Below are 19,112 nucleotides of genomic sequence, written 5' to 3' on the forward strand. Positions count from 1 at the left end.
CCCTTGTTGCGGAGCACAGGCTCTAGGTGCGCGGGCTTCAGTAGTTGTGGCACGTGGGCTCAGTAGCTATGGCTCGTGGGCTGTAGAGCTCAGGCTCAGCAGTTGTGGCGCACGGGCTTAGTTGCTCCGCGGCATGTGGGATCTTCCTGGACCAGGGCTCAAACTCGCATCCCCTGCCTTGGCAGGCGGATTCTTAACCACTGCACCACCAGAGAAGTCCCTCAAGTTTTTAAATTGTTTTCATACTCCTACTTTCTAATGTGAAGTAAAAATCTATGAGTGTCATCAGAGCAAAAATCTTTATGTAATAAATAGTGTCAGGAAGGATGGAAAAAATTGGAGTAATATTTCGGCATTCCTTAGAGCAGAGGATGAGGGAAAAAGAAGACCATTTTTACTTTCCTATTTTGGGGCTTGTCTCCCATTGTGATGGTAGGAAGGCCCCGTCTGGGGCAGAATTTCTAGAATGACACTTCAAGGAATGATTGTTAAACAAAGGAATAGGAGGAAACTTGAGCAATTTCACACCTTTGTTTTGGACTGAAGTGTGGCCCAAAAGCCGATTTTTATAATCAACACGACTGTAACATATATACCTTGTTTAGGTTTTTGGATCAAATCCTACTTTTATCACGTTCAAACCTTTCTCTGCTCAGGTAGGAGACTTGAGACAAAAGTTCTTTTTCTTTAGGTGGCGGATGCCATACCATGTAAAGTTCCCTGTGTCTTGCTTGGCTGTAGTTTCCTTCTGTTCATTCCGTGCTGTTTCATGACAGAATCTTCTAATTCAGACTGAGTTTGGCGATAAACTGGAAGTATGGAGTTAACCTTTTGCAGAATGATTGGTGATTTTTCTTTCTTGTCATATTTACTTTTCTGGAAATAAATTTCCCTGCTTCCTGTCAAGTTAATGCAGACTTTGTTCTTTTCAAGTGTTTTATTTGGGAACTCAAGTTGTGCCATGGTATTTGTATCTTTCACGCACCCTAACCATTATCACTGTTCACTGCAGGTGAGGTTTTTGTGCTGGATGATGGTGGGGAAGTAGACCTTGACCTGGGTAACTATGAACGTTTCCTTGACATCCGCCTCACCAAGGACAATAATCTGACTACTGGAAAGATCTATCAGTACGTCATTAACAAGGAACGCAAAGGAGATTACTTGGGGAAAACCGTCCAAGGTAATACTGGATTTGCCTTCAAGGTTTAAAAGTCTTAGCCAGTTTAATTTCTTTTGTGTATAAAAATGTGCCTTTTATGCAATTTCATCATGAAAGTATCAAGGTATTGTTACTGAACCATGTCTTCGGTTGAAAATTCAGAGTTGCATGGCTGTTTACTCAAAAAGTAACTTGAGTAGGCTCCCGCCTCTCTGTGAATGGCATTGAAGCTGACAGTCCAGCTTCATGATTTGGGTAATGAGACAGGCGTTAATACCCGTGGATGAAGATGGCCTGGAGCCTCAAGTGTGTGTAATTGAGGTTTGTTGAGTCTGTTTGGAACTCCGTGGTACCTGCGCATGTGACCAGGTGTACATTTTCTCCTCCTTAGTCACCCATCAGCAACTGATAAGCCAGTTGCCTGTGAACCCCTTGACCCTCCTAAGGGCAGCGTGGCAGGTAAGGGCACAGTTACCGTCACGTGGAGTGGCTGCACCATCGAAAGCAATACTTCGTTCGTGCAGTTCTCCTTTTTCAGCATTTATACGTTTGCTTAGTATGAATTGTACCGATAAGAGTGGCATGACGCATTTTCGTCTGTCTCTTGAGAAAGTCAGGTGACCCGACCTTCAGCTTTCCTCTGGCAGGAATGTTCATCCCTCTGAATGAGCCTTTTTTGGTTTTAGTTTCTGTTGTTTTTCCACAGTGATGAGTGTGAAGTGATGACAGCAGCTAGGTGAGGGCAGTCAGCCAGACGGTGTATGTCGCGCATCTGGGACGTTCTGTGTATAGACAGGGAGAAGGAAAAGGACTCCCATTGTGTCCATTGGCCTTTGGGCTGGTCATGGGTTAGAGGGAGTCTGAGCAGCAGGTCTCTGGGTCCTCCTGAGCTTTCACCAGTGCAGCGTCTGTCTGTCTGCTGGGTGGAGGTTTTGCACAGCGATCACTTGAGGCTAGCACTGCTTTTCAAAAGTGGGTGTTGGAAGGCCACAGGTCTAGTATGATGGCATAAGTCCAGATTTGGGGGCTTGCTGAAGAGTGGCTCTCATCTGAGTTATGAGAATAAATCTGCTTTTGACTTTGGACTTTACTGGACTGAAGGCTGAGGGTCACGCTGACAGCTGTCTCTCCCCTGGGGCCACCCTGGCCGGATTCTGGGCTAGGGGGTCATGTGTAGGTCTTAGCTCTGCCACTTAACCAGCTTTGTGAACATGGGCAGATTACTTCCCCTCTTTGAGGTCTAATTTCCTTTTCTGTGAAATGGGGATAATAACAGTACCTACCTATCCGGGTTGCTGGGAGAATTAAAGGAGCTCAGTCAGTCGAGTATTTCTCTTGAGTTCCCAACACAGAACGGGATCAATTAAGAGTTGCAGTGATCTTGATCATACAGTTTGCTGTTCTAGGCCTCTAGTGTATTAATTCATTTGTTCACTCATCAGCGATTTCTTGAGTGCCCAGTGTGGTCAGACCCTTGCTGATACTGGGAGTGCATGATGAACAAGCCCAGTGAGGCCGTTGTCCTCATGGAGGTTACCTTCTGGGAGAGAAAAAACCAAACTGGTGAAGTGAGTTGTCTGATAGGAGCTGAGAAGGAACTAAATAGAGTGAGGAGACAGAGAGAGAGAGAGTGGTGTGGAAGGCAGTCTGGACAGGTGGTCAGGGAAAGCCTCCAAGAGAGGGCGTTTGAGCTGGGAGGCCAGCCCTGGGAAGAGCAGAAGGGGTGCTCGGAGCAGAAGGGGTGCTCGGCGCAGACCCAGGGCCTCGGCTGCAAGGGGGCTGGTCAGGGACCAGGAGGGAGACTTCCTGCACTGAGACCAAGGGGCAGGTGGGAGAGGTGGGCTGCAGCCAGGTTCCACGGGGCCCCCTGAAGGGCCATGGCATAGAGGTTGCATTTTACTCAGAGCTGTGGGAGGCCATTCGGGAGTTTAAGCCTGGGAGTGGTGAACTCTGAGTTGCATTTTAAAAGACCACTCTGGCTGCTGTGTGTGGAATAGGTAATATCCTGTGCTTGAGGCACTGCCGGTTCTGTACATAGCAAGTTAAACAGCAATCTCTGCCCCTTAGGAGCTGGCCTTCTGAGCCCCACGACTGTGGTCTAAAAAGAGCTGAGCCACGGCTGGGGTTCATGAGCACCGTCACGCAGGGGCTCTGCTCAGCATCTCACCAGTGCTCTGTCGCTACATTTCCATGACTTCAGGAAGTAGAAGCTCTTACCTCCAGTTAACGGATAGGGAGATCGAACTTACGAATAGTTAGGTAATTTGCCCAAGGACCCACACCTGACGAGTGGTGGAACTGAGACTTGAATCCAGGCATTCTGGCCCCAGATGCTGTGCTCCCGACCACTGCTGCACTTCCCTGTCTCTGCAGTAGATTATCCACCCTTGGGTAAGCTGGAAATGTAATGGAACAGGGTCCTGGTGCTCTCTTGTCCTTGAAAAAGGGTGTGATATGCTCCCCCGCCCCCACCCCAGCTGTAAGCAGTAGGAGTGGCCCGGGTAGATTCCGCTTTGAGGCCACTGCTCTGGGGTGGCTCAGGTCACCCCTCGAGTCCCTACTCTCCTGTGGGGCTTCTAGTCACAACCAGGAAATCTGGAAGGCAGGCCGGGGGTAGTGTGATTTGTTAAGGGCATTTGAGAGGGGTCTCGAAAATACTGTTACGGCCCACTGCTACTCTGCAGTTTGTTGTCACAAAGGGTGTGTCTGCCTCAATTGATGCGGATGGGACGGGATGGGACGTGTAGGTCACGTATGTCCTTTCTCTTCCTCAGTCGTCCCGCACATCACAGATGCAATCCAGGAGTGGGTAATGAGACAGGCGTTAATACCCGTGGATGAAGATGGCCTGGAGCCTCAAGTGTGTGTTATTGAGGTTTGTTGAGTCTGTTTGGAACTCCGTGGTACCTGCGCATGTGACCAGATGTACATTTTCTCCTCCTTAGTCACCCACCAGCAACTGATAAGCCAGTTGCCTGTGAACCCCTTGACCCTCCTAAGGGCAGCGTGGCAGGTAAGGGCACAGTCACCATCACGTGGAGTGGCTGCACCATCGAAAGCAATACTTCGTTCACGCAGTTCGTAAGAGTGGCATGACGCATTCTCGTCTGTCTCTTGAGAAAGTCAGGTGACCCGACCTTCAGCTTTCCTCTGGCAGGAATGTTCATCCCTCTGAATGAGCCTGTTTTGGTTTTAGTTTCTGTACTCCTGCTTTGCTGATCCTAGCTGTTGGATCTCCGTGTTCCTGTGAAAACAGGAGACTCAAAAGTTCCAGCAGTTGGTTTATAACTGCTTTTTAATATAGAAGTTATTTATGGCTAAGTAGATAAGATTTTGATTTCTTTGCTTTGTGACTCTTCATACAAATAAAATTCCTAGTGCGTCTTTCACCTGACCGTTTTCTTGAAATGATGTGGAAAGATCCATGATAACCTTGGGGAATGTTGAGCCTATCATAAGAAGTAATCTTTTAGCACAAAGAAAAACGTCCAGTGTCAGTATGTTAAATGACATTTTATAGGCCCAGGGAGTCTGCATTACACTGTTACTGATCATTGAATTGAGATGACAGAGTATGGTTGTTAGACACCTGAACCACAAAAGGAAGGTTTAGTGCTTAACCTCTAAATTAACTTTGTTCTTCTAGCTTGGTGGGACAGTAGGAGATATAGAAAGCATGCCCTTTATTGAGGCCTTCCGTCAATTCCAGTTCAAGGTCAAAAGAGAGAACTTCTGTAACATTCATGTCAGTCTAGTTCCTCAGGTAAGGCATTCAGAGCTTTACTTTGGGGGATGGAGAGGAGGGAGGAGAGGATGGTTTTCATTCCTTATCTGTTTCAAATATTTGAGGAAGCAGGGAATAAAACACTTCTTTGTGAATTTTAAATTATTATAATCATACTTTTTGAAAAGATCAAATGGAAAACATTTGGAAAATTAATCAGGGGAATTACAGTTAAAGACAGTGGGTTGCATGTGTCCATTTGTCTTTACTACGTGATGAAACTCCACTACAACTGGAGTAGAGGGAATTTCTTTTTAAGGCAAAAATTCACAAAGATAAAATACTCTGAATGGAGGCAGTAGTGACAAAAATTAGGAAGGCAGAAAGCAGATGGCCATGTAGAAATGGACTGAGCAGACCTGGGAGAGCTGGATTCTAAGCCTGCAGCAGAGAAAGCAGGGAAGCAACCCTGCTTGCCCTGCAGAACCTCAAAGACTCAGGAGTGGACAGCACCGGGCACCTCTGGGGCTGGGGGTGGGACTCGTTATAACTGCCGTTTCAGAAGCACTTAGACCCTGGCATCCCCTTCCCTGTTATGCACAATTGGGCATCAGTCCCTCTCCCATCTTGGCAGAGAATGTAGGCTTTCTCTGGATGAGCAGGCACTAGGGACAGTGTGATTTCTGCTACTTGATTTGCAGAATCATCACAGCCAGGCAGGGACCGTCTATGTAGGAGATTGTAAGATTCTTCTTGGGGTATGCAACTAACCCAGGAGAAAACACACTGCCCTCAGAGGCTCCTCAGTGAAAACAGACCAGCCAGATTCCCGCAGTGAGGACCCTGGTGGACAAGGTCACCCACTCAGAGAACTTCCGGTTAGCTTTTAGAGTGAGCCGGCAGCCGGTGATCACCAGACGTTTTGAGAAAGCATTTAGCGTGCAAGAGACCAGAACAACAGAAAAAACAGAGGAAATTGAGGCTCTGCAGGGAGTAGGAAAAGGAAACCTTAGAAAAAGAAAACAAAGCAACATATCAGTAATATCCTCAGAATTAAGAGGAGGTAAACTGCATCTGTTAAACGAGAGCTGGGTACCTTAAGAAGAGAACATTCAGAGGATGGATAAGAATTCCTGGGAATTAAAAATTGGATAGCAGGAATGAAAAAGAAGTTTAAGGAAATACCCAAAAAGTAGAGAAGAAAGGTCAAGAGAGAGAAAATAGGAGAGAAAAGGCAAGAGAATTAGAGGCTGGTCTAGGAGTTCTGATCCAAATAATGGGATTTTCAAAAAAATAATAGAAATGGAGAGGGAAGTGTGATGTGAACCAGAGGTCAACAGACAGGCCAAATCAGCCCACCCTCTGTTTTTGAAAATAAAACAGCTATGCCCATTTGTATTAAAACATTAATAAGAACCTACTGTATAGCACAGGGAACTCTACTCAATACTCTAATGACCTATATGAGAAAAGAATCTAAAGAAGTGTGGAGATAGATATATATATATATATATATATATATATATATATATATATATATATATGTATGTATAACTGTTTCACTTTGCTGTACAGCAGAAACTAACAACATTATAAATCAACTATACTCCAATAAAAATTAATTTAAAAAAAATCAGAGTTGGGTAGTTGTGACAGAGACTGTGGCCCACAAAACCTAAAATATTTATTGTCTGGCCCTTTATAGAAAAAGTTTTCGGATTCCTGATCTAAATAATTCAAGGAAATTTCCAGATAGAAGTTTCTAGATTGGAAGGGCCCACTGAACGCTCAGCCTATTAAATGAAAAGTGACCCCCACCAAGGCACATTGTTGTGAAATTTTGGAATAATAGGGCAGAAATTCTAAAAAGAACTCTAAAGAAAAAAACCAAGAGTCATTATGGCATTAGACTTCAACAGCAATCCCGAAAGCTAAAAGACAGTGAAGCTGTTTCCTTAAAAATTCTTAGGGAAAATGACTTCTAACTTAGAATTCTGTACCCAACAAATGTATCTTTAAGTATGAGAGGAGAATGAAGAAAATTTAGTACATAGAAAACTCAGCATATCAACAAAACCAAAAAACCAACCAAGGAAAACAAATAATTGGGCCAGAAAGGAAAAGTTATGGCACGTGGTTTTCATGGTACACAGTATGTAAATACTCAAAAGTATGTAAACACTGAAGAGGGATCATGAAATAGGGGTTGCATACACAGGGCAGGGCGTGTAATGGGGGCAGGGGAATGAAAAGAGTGGATTCCTTACCCAACAGGAAGTCAATAGAAAATGCCTCAAACTAAATGTCAAAGAAGTAGCAGGAAAGCATACTAGGAGGATCATCCAGGAGTGGGAAAGTGAAGGCCCTACGGTGTAGCACAGGGAACTGCGTTCAATATCTTGTAATAACCTATAATGGAAAAGAATCTGAAAAAGATATATATATACATATATATATCTCACTTTGCTGTACACCTGAAACTAACATAACATTGTAAATCAGCTGTACTTCAAATAAAAAAGAGTGAAAGAGTGGCTATCTCTAGGGTTTGGAAAGGGGAAAGGGGAGACAGGGCTGCTACTACTGCTTTTAGGACAAACCGTACAGAACTACTTGACTCTCAAATATGTGCATGTGTAACTTTGACAAAAATAAAAACTAAACTAGGTAAATGGTCAAATTACCTATTATAAAAAGAGGTTCGGGGAAAAGTCACAGCTGAAAATTCCTTTTCATAGAGAAATTAACTTTTTTTTCCTTCTGTAAAATAGCCAAGTTCAACAGGGGAACAGAAGACTAAACCCACCCAGAACAGTGTTCGGGAACTCAGAGGGCTTGGGCTTTCCCCAGATCTGGTAAGATTTCCTGGTTACCTCGTTTCAGAGTGATCTTATCTGTCTAATTAAGATCACGCCTCCATGGCAGCCAAAACCTTTTCTTGGCCCCCATTTAGTTAGCCGAGCCGATGGTGGAGAAGTAGGGTTAGTGCTGAGTGAACTGGGTTGTGGTTTGCAAAGATTTTCTTACCTGGTGTGTGTGAGGTCCTGTCTTCTCCTTCCAGCCAATCATTCATTCTCCTGTCCCTCCTACCCAAGAACATCGGTTGAGGAAAACTCCAGTTGGCTCATTAATCTCTCTGTCCTGCCGCTCTCTCATGTTTCTCCAACTTGGGATTTGGGAATTTCAGTTCTGAAAACAAGTAACATTTTTGCAGTTTCTGTGCATTGTGCTAGGAGTTAACATTTTCATCCAGCTTGACAGTGTGGTGTCTACTTTAATTTCAGTCAGGAGAAAAAACCCAATTTTGTAACCCCTTGTGTCCATCCAAATGTCTAGGTTGTGTGCAGGTGCTCAAATCCTCTCGACACGTCAGTGAAAGAGAAAATATCAATGTTCTGCCACGTTGAACCTGAACAAGTAAGTAGAAATCCCATCTTCACATAACTTATTTTTTGCTGCTAATTATCCTAGTGTCTCTTAGCCAGTTTCATGAGCCTTGTTGTTATTTCATAATTTGAGACAGTAGACTGTTCTGTAGAAGAACTGACACCCACCGGCCCTGTGATTCTCCATCACCTTATTTTCTGTGGTTCCCCGAACATCTTTTACCTCTCCTGTCTGTCCCCGCTCCTTGTACTGTTTGCTCCAGCCATGCGGAGTGGGTGTTCCCCTCTCCCTGTAATAGGCCTGGCAATCTCCTATTCATTTTCATCCTTTGGAGCCCAGCTAGGACACAGTATTGTCTGAGTAGCTTTACCTTCCAAACCTCCTCAAACCTCAGGGTTAATCTTCTCTGAGTGACCTGTTTGTCTCACAGGTCCTGGTGGTAAGCCTGTCATACTGCCCCGTAGTGTGTAAGTGTTCCTGTGTGTCTGTGTGTTCGTCCGTGTTTGTCTCTCCTCATAGACTGAGCTTCTTGAGGGCAAGGATCACTTTATTCAACTTTATATTCCTGTTGCCTGCTGTCTAAGGTGTTGTAGGCCCTAAACATATAGTCTTTTTTGTTACTTGTGCTAATGGAGGTTACCTATGGTACAGGAAATTCAACATTTTGGAACCTGTGATCTTTCTAAGTGTGGTGCGTGTAATGGAAATTCCAGTGGTGGTAAGTTGGGATTGTGGCTTAGATCAGGTTTGGCTGAAGGAGAGTAGAAGGGAAGTTGAGGTCAAGGAACGTATGATTAGGTTATGGATGGTTTGTTCTACTGCTAGGTTATTTGAGGATCAGGAGACTAAGCGGGGAGCCCACCTGGCCTAGAGAGGAGTGGATGAGGGAGCAGGGTTAAAATAAGAGAAATCCGGGCTTCCCTGGTGGCGCAGTGGTTGAGAGTCCGCCTGCCGATGCAGGGGACACGGGTTCGCGCCCCGGTACGGGAAGATCCCACATGCCGCGGAGCGGCTAGGCCTGTGAGCCATGGCCACTGAGCCTGCGCGCCCGGAGCCTGTGCTCTGCAATGGGAGAGGCCACAACAATGAGAGGCCGGCGTACCGCAAAAAAAAAAAAAAAAAAAAAAAAAAAAAAAAAAAGATCTAAAATAAGAGAAATCCATTCACAAGGCTTCTAGGAGTATGGGAGGGAATATAAAACAATTAAAGTCATTGCCCTGGCATTAAAGTGAATAGAGCAAGAGGAAAGCCTTTGACTATTAGAAGCAGCTGTCCTCTCCATCTCCACGATGGCTCAAGCTTCAGGGTGTGAGGGTAGCCTGGCACCTGAGATCAGTGTTCCTGGACACGATGCCTGAGCCAGGAGCCCATCAAAGGGATTCTGCTTCGTACTAAGTACATGGAACATCAGAATACTTTCATTGTTATGAAGAGCCTTTTTTCATGCACTTCAGTTATTTTAGATATTTCTGTCCCAGCAAGTGAAGGTAATTCAATTCTATAATAGAATAGGTTGTCATTAAAATTAGTTACTATTAAAAAATGTGACAGTTGTTTCTATATTTAAATTGGAACTTCACATCTTTTGCCTGTTTTTAATTGGGTTGCTTATCTCATTGAGTGATAGGAGTTCTTTATATATTCTCAGTGCAAGTCTTTTATCAGATATATGATTTGCACATTTTTTTCTCCCAGCTTGTGGTTTGTCTTTTCATTTTCTTTTGGTTTTATTTGTCTTGTCTTTTTTTAATTGAAGTATAGTTGATTTATAATGTGCTAATTTCAGGTGCATGTCTTTTCATTTTCTTAATGGTGTCTTTGGGAGCATAAAAGCTTTTACATTTTGATGAACTCCCAGTTTATTCATTTTTTTCTTTATAGGTTGTGCTTATGGTATCATATCTAAGAACTCTACTTAACCAAGGTCATGAAGATTTTCTTCTGAAGTTTGATAATTTTAGGGCTTAACACATAGGTCTAGGATTCATTATGAGCTAATTTTTATGGATAGTAACTTTCCAGTAAAATTTGCAATTCATCGTTTTGTATGTATAGATATCTATCTCTTCCAGCTCCATGTGTTGAAAGAACTTTCAATAATATTCTACAATTTTCTTTTTAAAGGTGGTTTTTAGGCTTATTTATCTTTGTGAATTGTGTTTTAAATTTATTTATAGGTATTCATAATTTTTGTTACTATGTGAATGGTGTATTTTTAAAAATTACATTTCCTGATTAAATAAGACCCATGTATAGGAAACCCTGCTGACTTCTGCCCATTGATCTCAAGCTTAGCAACCTTACTAAAATTGTTAGTTCTGATTTAAAAAATTTTTTTTTTACTTTAAATTTTTTTGGCTGTGTTGGGTCTTCGTTGCTGTGCGCAAGCTTTCTCCAGTTGCGTCGAGCGGGCTTCTCACTGCGGTGGCTTCTCTTGTTGCGGAGCATGGGCTCTAGGCTCGCGGGCTTCAATAGTTGTGGCTCACGGGCTCTAGAGCGCAGGCTCAGTAGTTGTGGCGCACGGGCTTAGTTGCTCTGCAGCATGTGGGATCTTCCTGGACCAGGGCTCAAACCCGTGTCCCCTCCATTGGCAGGCAGATTCTTAACCACTGTGCCACCAGGGAAGCCCCGTTAGTTCTGATTGTTTGCCTGTAAATTCCCGTGAATTTTACGGGTGAGCAGTTATATTATATGCAATTAGTGGCAATTTTTTCTTATTTTCCAATTCATGTACATTTTTTTCTTATCTAATTGTAATAGCTAATATCTCTAGTACACTGTTGAATAGAAGTAGTGATTAGTGACCAGTTTTGCCTTGTTTCAGACTTTAAATATTAAGCATTAATATTAAATATCAAACCAAATGATGTTTGCTGTGGGGTTTTTATATTTTCACATTTTCTCTAACACTCCTAATTTACCAGGAGTTGTTATTACGAATTGGTTTTGAAGTTTTATTAAATCTGCTTCCACTGAGGTGATTTTCCCTCCCACTTTAATCTATTCATGTAGTGAATTCCACTGTTAAATGTCAGTGGTGTGGGGTGCAGCATGGGCTTTTGAATTTTTAGAAGCTCTCCCAGGTGATGCCAATGACAGCCAATTTTGGGAACCATTGTTCTTGGGACAGTTCCTACTTGGACATGATTTTTTTTTTTTAAGGATTTTTTTTTAAGGATTTAAGGATTTTTAATTTGTGGTTTGGTTTATGAGCTTTTTTTTTTTTTAAGGATTTTTGCATCCATGTTCATAGGAGATTAGCCACTATGTATTCTATTCTTCTTGAGTCAGTTTGGTAATTTATATTTTTTAGAAAGTTGTCGTTTTCTTTGTTTTCAAATTTAAAACAGTTATTTTCCCAAGGTCCTAAGAGCTGGTAGGAGTCCGTCAGCCCAGTTAGCTTTTGTTTGTTTTAATTAACTAACCTTTGCTCATTTTTAAACAGGTGATCTGTGTCCACGATGTCTCGTCCATCTACCGAGTCCCCTTGTTGTTAGAAGAGCAGGGGGTTGTAGATTATTTTCTCCGGAGACTTGACCTTCCTATTGAGAGGCAGCGACGGAAAATGCTGATGAAGTGGAAAGAGATGGCTGACAGGTTTGCTGCATAATAAGGAGCTGGGAGTTCGAGCCTTATTTCTTTTTTTTTCATAGGCGCTCAGGGAATCCAGCTCTTTCTTACTTGTGCTATCAACTCACACTAGAAAAGGCCTTCACGGTAAGGGGTGTAAAGAAAGGATCTTAGCCCTCACGTAGCTGCATCATGGGTGAGGAAGTCCCAGTAGAGCTGGCCCGGGTCCCGGGTCTCAGGGAGTTCAGATCACACAGCTATCGCCCTTGTCTCCCACGCAAACAGGCCTCCTTGCGGTGGGTTGGCACTGGTATCCGAGGCCCACGTGGATGGCGGGATGTGGCTGGAGCACTCCTGGCTGCTCCCAAATATCTGAGCTGTGTTTGGGAACATGCTGCTCACCCTATACTACAAAAGGATCGACAAGGGGGTCCGGTCTTTTCTTCCTGCTGCTGTCAAAGCTCATCAGATTGAGAGCTGTCCCCACTCTGCTTGCCTCCTCGCTCTTGCACAGCACCTCACAGATCTTCACACAGCGCCTCGGAGCACTGGGCGTGTGGTGTCGTAGCTGCCGAGTCAGCTGGATGGCACTAATGAGCATTTGTAGAGGGAGCACGCGTGCTGTTGTTCAGCGATACTTATTTTCATTTTGACATTTTCCCTTTCAGTCTGTGTCCATTTGCTTGTATATCATTATGCAGCCACAAAAATGGCACAGTTTTATTTTTGTGTTACTAATTATACTTTATAATGAAAAATTTTAATGAGTACGGACTCTCGTGTGGATGCCCCATAATTTGACTGTTCCCTTCATCACATTAACTCTTGTGAATTGTCTGTGTTTGTTAATTTTTTAACTTAAAAAAAAAAAAAAAAGAAAACCAAATTTGGAACGGATTTTGAAGCTATCTCTTTGTAACAGGTTCCAAAATCCTACTTTCTTTACAAAGCCTGCCACGTTGATCTGAAAATTGCTTCCTCTTTACTGCGCAGTACCTAGAACACAGACAGTAGTTGCTCCTATCATATTTTTCCCAGACATGTTTTTCTTCTCTTTAAAAGGTGATTTTGACCTCACGGGGGTATGTACATTCTGAGTGATTTGGTGTTTCTTGACTTTTGTGTGACAGATATGATCGCCTGCTGGAGACCTGTTCTATTGCCCTCGTGGGCAAATACACCAAGTTCTCAGACTCGTACGCCTCCGTCATTAAAGCTCTGGAGCATTCTGCACTGGCCATAAACCACAAATTGGAAATCAAGGTGAGGAGGTGTCGCACACGTACAGGGAGGCCGTCTCTACTCTCAGGTGCTGCGTGTACACCTGCTTTGTGTTATTGGAGCTTAGAATTTCTTCTTTAGGAGTCAAAAGGATTTGTGGTTGGCTCCTGGCTGGGAGAGGACAGCCGAGCATTTTCAGGAAATAAGAGAAGATGTAGTCAGAGTAGAATCCCAGAGAGTGAATCCTTGGATCTGAACGTCAGGTGACCCTGGGAATGGGGAGTCCTGGTGGCTAAGCGTGCTGCACAGTTGCTGGCACCTGTGCCAGTGTCCCCCCCATGGAGCTGGGAGGTTTCTCAGGAACAAGTGTCCAGTCACCCAGCCGAGGCTGGGAACACGGGCAGCGCCCGGTGAACGGTAGTCACTGTGCTCTGCTCTGGACGTGCCAGGCAGAAGCTGAGCTGCTGGCGTGTCAGGCTGGAGGCAGTGGAGTGTCGAGGTTCAGGGCAGGGGCTCCAGAGCCAGGCGGCCAGGCCTCCGAGGCTGTGTGATGCTGGGCAAGCTGCTTAGCCCTCTTTGGGCCTCAGTTTTCCCATCTTTAAAAAGGGTTGTTGGGCTTCCCTGGTGGCACAGTGGTTGGGAGTCTGCCTGCCGATGCAGGGGACGTGGGTTCGTGCCCCGGTCCGGGAAGATCCCACATGCTGCGGAGTGGCTGGGCCAGTGAGCCAAGGCCGCTGAGCCTGCGCGTCCGGAGCCTGTGCTCCGCAACAGGAGAGGCCACAACAGTGAGAGGTGTGCGTACCGCAAAAAAAAAAAAAAAAAAAGGGTTGTCACAGGGCTCTTATGATAAGAATTGAATGAGTTCATATAAAGTGCTTAGAACTGTACCTGGCAGGGAGTAAGTACCATATGTGTCAGCTCTTCCACTTGTCCCTTTATACCTTTTTTCCAGCAAGGTAGCTCCCAGATGGAGCCTATCAGGAAGAGATGGAAATTAGAAGTGAAGCTGGAGCTCAGTGCTGAGGGGTGTTGACTCGGGGGGGAGGGGGCAGAGCTGATGGCCCCGAGCAGCTGCCCTCGCTGTTGGCACTGGGGTTGGCCTCCTACTTTCCAGGGGCTTCTCGGCATGAAAACGTGGCTTGCTTTATGCTGGTGAACAGGTGCCGAGAGGATGAGCTGTTATATGTGTTTTAAGAATTGTGGGATCTCGTTACCCTGCCCTGACTTACTTTTTTGCTAGTTCTTCAATCATTCGTTTATTTTATCTCCTTGGAGGTAGCCTGTGCCGATCATGTGTTAGATGGTGGTGGCCGAGAGGGGAATCGAGTCAGTGAGGTCTCTCAGGTGTGGAGGGAGCAGGCAGAAGAGGGGGCAAACCTACCCTGGAAGACGTGTGAGGAGGGGCCCGTGGGCAGGTTGGGAAGATGGATAAGGTAGCAGGGAAGGGCATTCCCGACAGCAGGGAGCGCATATCCAAGGACTTGGAGGTGTGGAATGGTTGGGAACTCAGTGGATGGAAAAGTGTGAATTGGAGGGTATCTGGAGACAGGCTGGCGAGGGCCAGGTCATGAATCCCCTCAACTGGGCCACTCCTGGATTTTGCCCTGGGGTTCAGGGAAATCACCGCAGGGCAATAGGAAGGAGCAGGAAAAAAACGAACAACCTAATAAAAAAGTGGGCAGAAGATTTGAACAGACACTTCATAGGAGATGCACATGATATACACGAAAAGATGCTCAACGCCTTCAGTTGTCAGGGAGATAAATGCAAATTGAGTCTCAGTGAGATACCAACACCCACCCACCTGAGTGGCTGAGCGTGTCAGTGAGGGTGTGGGAGTGTAAACTGGTGCAGCTGCTTGAGGAAACAGTCTGGCGGTTTCATATGAAGGTAAACACACGCCTACTGTGTGTGACCCAGAAATCCCACTCCCAGATATTTACTCGAGAGAAATGAAAACATGTCCACCAAAAGAATCTATTTTTATACAAATGGACCAGTTAGTCATAACAGCCAAAATCTGGGGACAGCCCAGAAGTCTAGGACGAGTCGGTGGATAAACATGTCGTGTGGTGTATTCCTACAGTAGAAAAGTACCCAGCAGTAAAAAGGAATAAACTCTGTGGTGATACACAACAACACGGGCGGATCTCAGAGACATTGCAGGGAGCTGAAGGCGGCAGGCACAGAAGGCTGCACGCTGCATGGTTCCATTTGTCTGAAGTTCTAGAGGAGCTACAGCCTGCGGTGATGAAAGCAGAGCCAAGATTGTCTGAGGCAGGAAGCAGGGAGGATGGTGTTTGCAGGGGGCAGAGGGAACTGGGGGGGGGGGTGACAGGAGCTTTCTGGATCTTGATCGAAATGGTGGTCATACCTTTGTGTGCGTGTGGGACAAAACTCATGAAGTGCACACTTAAAATGCTTGTGTTTCATTGTGTGTAAATTATACTTCAACACAGTTGAGAAAAGTGAGAAGTGACCTGGGGGAAGATGGACTGGGGGAGACATCTTGAACAGAGAGGACTTCAGGGTCTGCGCTAGCGGACTGAGTGTAGAGCGGATGGACAGCCAGAGTTGGGAATTAAATGATTCGGGAAGGAAACTCATATTTTAAAATATAAGAAAGATCTTAAAGTTTATTTTAAAAAGATTAGTAAGTGTAAATACATTAGGGTTGTTTTTAAACTTTAGTTTAAAATTGAGAAAGACGGAGCGTTGGTAATACTGTTTAGAAATGGTGAGCGCTCAGGAGTCACGAGGCTGCTGCTTTTCTCTCCTCTCTGGCCGCTCCCAGTACATAGATTCCACGGACTTGGAGCCGAGCACCTTGCAGGAGGAGCCCGTGCGCTACCACGAGGCCTGGCAGAAGCTGTGCAGCGCTCAGTAAGCAGAACTCGCTACCTTTGCTTTCCAGGGGTTTGGGGTTTGTCTTAATGAACCAAGTGCTGTGCTTTCTTGTGCTGGTGGTAGGAAATCGGCTTGTTTCAATGTCTTTTAATTGCTGAAAGGACTACGTACATACCGGATGACTGAAGCCTCACAAAAATATGGCTCATCAGTTTCATTAAATGTGAAGAAAGCGAGTTCTAATGTTATTGATAATGTTTACTGAATGCATCTGTGGATAAGGCTTATTATTTAAAGGTGTTTCACCCAGAACATTTGCTGAGTACCCGTCAGTCGAGTCTCATAAATAGTTCATTTTGGGCAGCTCTTGTCTACAATAGTAAAAAGTCAAGCCTGAATATCTAGTTCACTAGAACAGCTGAATCTTACGGAGCCATACAGCCATGGTCAGTGTGGCCAGCAAAGGCCCTCTCCCTACTCAGGGGAGCACTTCAAGCCAAGAGGTAAAAAAAATGGCAAACTTAAGGAAAGAATCCCTACCTGGGACAGATACTGTGCAGAGGTGGTATTACAATTATGTACAACATCTTTTTTTTTTTTTCTTAACTGGTTATAAGCATTTTCTGATGTTAGTAAGAAAAGTGGATGGTTTTGTGTGCATTTTCTAAGTCCACAGTGTTTCTGCACAGCTCATTGGCAGTGTTGAAATCACAGTCCTAGCCCCAGCAGCCAAGTGTGTGGAGTGACTTCATGGCACCAGTGGCTTGGAAGTGACTCCTTGGAGGGTTATTGCGAGCTGGACTGGAAAGGGGTGCTTGTGGTATGCTCTCTTGCACAGTGGCGTGCTGGTTCCAGGAGGATTTGGTGTCCGAGGGACTGAAGGAAAAATCCAAGCGATCTCCTGGGCTCGGAAACAGAAGAAGCCTTTTTTGGGTAAGGAGTAGGAAAGACAAGAAAAGGTGCCCCGTGGGAGCCCGTAAATAAAACGGAGATCATCGAAACCAAACATAGATGCCATCCTTCCAGATAGCAACTCAAGTATAAGCCTTTTTGGTTCTGTTTTTTGAGAAATTCCAACTGGTCTTTAAAAGGAAAAATTTAAGCTTGAGCTCCACGTGGCTGTCACGGAATTTTGAGAGAATGAAATAGCAATTAGGAAATCTTGTCCATTTACTGGACCCAGCTGTTTGGCAGGACATGTGAGACTGCGTTTTATATGCTTATTTGGAACACCAGCTGTCTAATTGGGCAGAATGATTTTGGATGCTTCCTGGTGCTGTAAATTTTAGTCATTTCCAACACGACCAATCGTAACTGGGAACTTAATGAGAGAGGGTAAGAAGACTTGAATTTTAAAGTACTGAAGAGAATATTATTTATTTCTAAAATCGCATGACTTCTAAAACCTGGAATCATCATATACTCTTAGACCCCATTTTTGAAATCTGGTACAGATAAAACATAGCAGGGGCTGCATGTTTATAGCAGGGAATTACGAGAGTTTGTAATTGGAATTCTGGGAACAATCAGGACACCAAGTCCACGTAGGCGGGTTGGAAATGTGGGAACTGACTTTTCAATGGAGTTTCATGTGTTTTTCCCCTCCACCTGCAAGGCGTGTGCTTAGGAATGCAGTTGGCAGTGGTTGAATTTTCAAGAAATGTGCTGGGATGGCAAGGTAAGTAAGTGTCTACTTAAAAATTTGTTAACTTCTCACTTCAGTGTTTCTGGCAGCTGTTGGGTGAGGGGGAGCCATGGAGGCCAGGCCTGGTTTCTCAGTACCTCGCAGATGCAGCTAGGGGAGCTGCTGAATTTACTGAGGGAAAGCGCTGTCCTCCAAGGGAACCGCCAACCACCGGAGGAGGGAACACAGCTGAGCAAGTCGCCTGGCTCCGCCCCTGCAGCTGCTGCTCTGGCGATGCCCGCACTCCTGTCATCACGGCCACCGTCCCTGAGCTGGTGTCCGGCAAGGAAACTAACTCTGGCTGGTGTGAGGCTGTGTGGTTATTATGAACTTGGGTGCTGGAGCTGGTCAGACCTGGGCTCAGATTTTGACTGTATCACTCAGGATGGGTGATTTTAGGCAAGTTACTTACTTAGTCTTTCTGGATCTCTGTTTCTTCTGTAAGATGGGGGTCATAGTGGTACCTGTGTCACATGGTTGTAGGAGTTGAATGAAATAATGCCTATAAATAGTCCCAGCACAGTGCCTGGCACTCGGGGAATACTCACTAATATTGGCGCCATGCCTCACGGACTATATTACTGCGTCCAGACTGAGAACTCAGTGGTTTCCTGTTTCTCAGCACTCTGTGGGTTGCATGGACTGGCTGTGTGGTTTTCTGCTCCATGTGGTGTGTCTGAGCTCGTCCTGTCCAGCGGGGACAGGGGTTCGGTCTCATCGTTCACTAATTCAGCTGAGCTTCCTCACAGCGTGGCGACTGCCTGGCTCCCGAAATGACAGGCTTGCTCTGCCGGCTTTTCTGAGCCTGCTCGTGTCCCACGGCCGAGCCCAGCCAGTGGGGCAGTGGGCCATACACGGCGTGAGCCCTGGGGTGCAGTGGCCCCATCGGGGCCGCCAAGGGAAGGGCCTGCTACGGGACCCTTATGAGCTCTAAGAAAACTCAGCGGAGCAGCCCGAGAACCCGAGGAATAGAAAGACCGCCCAACTTTACCAGTATGATTCCCTGTGCCCAGCTGACCGTTAGGGCTGGGTTCACGTCACGTTTTTCACAGTAACCCCAAGGGGACGGTGGCTCAGTTCTGTAGGCATCATGCTCCCTGGTGCTGGCTTCTGAGCTCCTGGCAGGCACTGTCCTACCACCCGCCACCCTAGAGGTGCCCCTCGGGCACCCTGGACCCCTTCACAGCCATGATCTCCTGCTGCTGCACCCACTGGGGTCCCCAGGTGGATGAGTGACCTGGTGATGAGCTGACTCGCATCTGAGGCCTGGCCCTCGTGTAGGCCCCAGAGGGGAACGATGTCTCGCGTGTCGCACAGAAAGAGCAAGCAGACGCGCAGTGCCAGGGACTTGGTTCTTCCCCATTTAGTCTTCAGTGGTTTCCCTTATGGTTAGTCGGTAAATTCAGTAAAGGATAGAAAGGTTAATTTTTGATTTAGCTCTTGAGTGGGGCAGTTGGGTAGTGCAGTGTATAAGATGCTGAGGATGAAAGAAATGAAGAAACGGTACTTGCCCATTG

The 19,112-nt window shown here is 45.5% G+C and overlaps 1 protein-coding gene across 5 annotated transcripts in view; it reads left to right on the forward strand.

Annotated features, from left to right (window-relative positions):
* CTPS1 (CTP synthase 1) overlaps positions 1-19,112 on the forward strand; it is a 30,666-nt gene that overhangs the window by 4,700 nt on the left and 6,854 nt on the right. For all 5 annotated transcript variants that reach the window (XM_079919615.1, XM_079919616.1, XM_079919613.1 and 2 more), the window contains exons 3-12: positions 1,013-1,183; positions 3,937-4,037; positions 4,809-4,925; positions 7,658-7,741; positions 8,223-8,303; positions 11,719-11,870; positions 12,974-13,106; positions 15,859-15,947; positions 16,750-16,844; positions 17,527-17,589. In XM_079919615.1, coding sequence (XP_079775741.1) covers positions 1,013-1,183; positions 3,937-4,037; positions 4,809-4,925; positions 7,658-7,741; positions 8,223-8,303; positions 11,719-11,870; positions 12,974-13,106; positions 15,859-15,947; positions 16,750-16,844; positions 17,527-17,589 — 1,086 coding nt within the window. The remainder of the gene's footprint in view (positions 1-1,012; positions 1,184-3,936; positions 4,038-4,808; positions 4,926-7,657; positions 7,742-8,222; positions 8,304-11,718; positions 11,871-12,973; positions 13,107-15,858; positions 15,948-16,749; positions 16,845-17,526; positions 17,590-19,112) is intronic.

Source organism: Stenella coeruleoalba (assembly GCF_951394435.1).
Source record: "Stenella coeruleoalba genome assembly, chromosome: 1".
Lineage (NCBI taxonomy): Eukaryota > Metazoa > Chordata > Mammalia > Artiodactyla > Delphinidae > Stenella > Stenella coeruleoalba.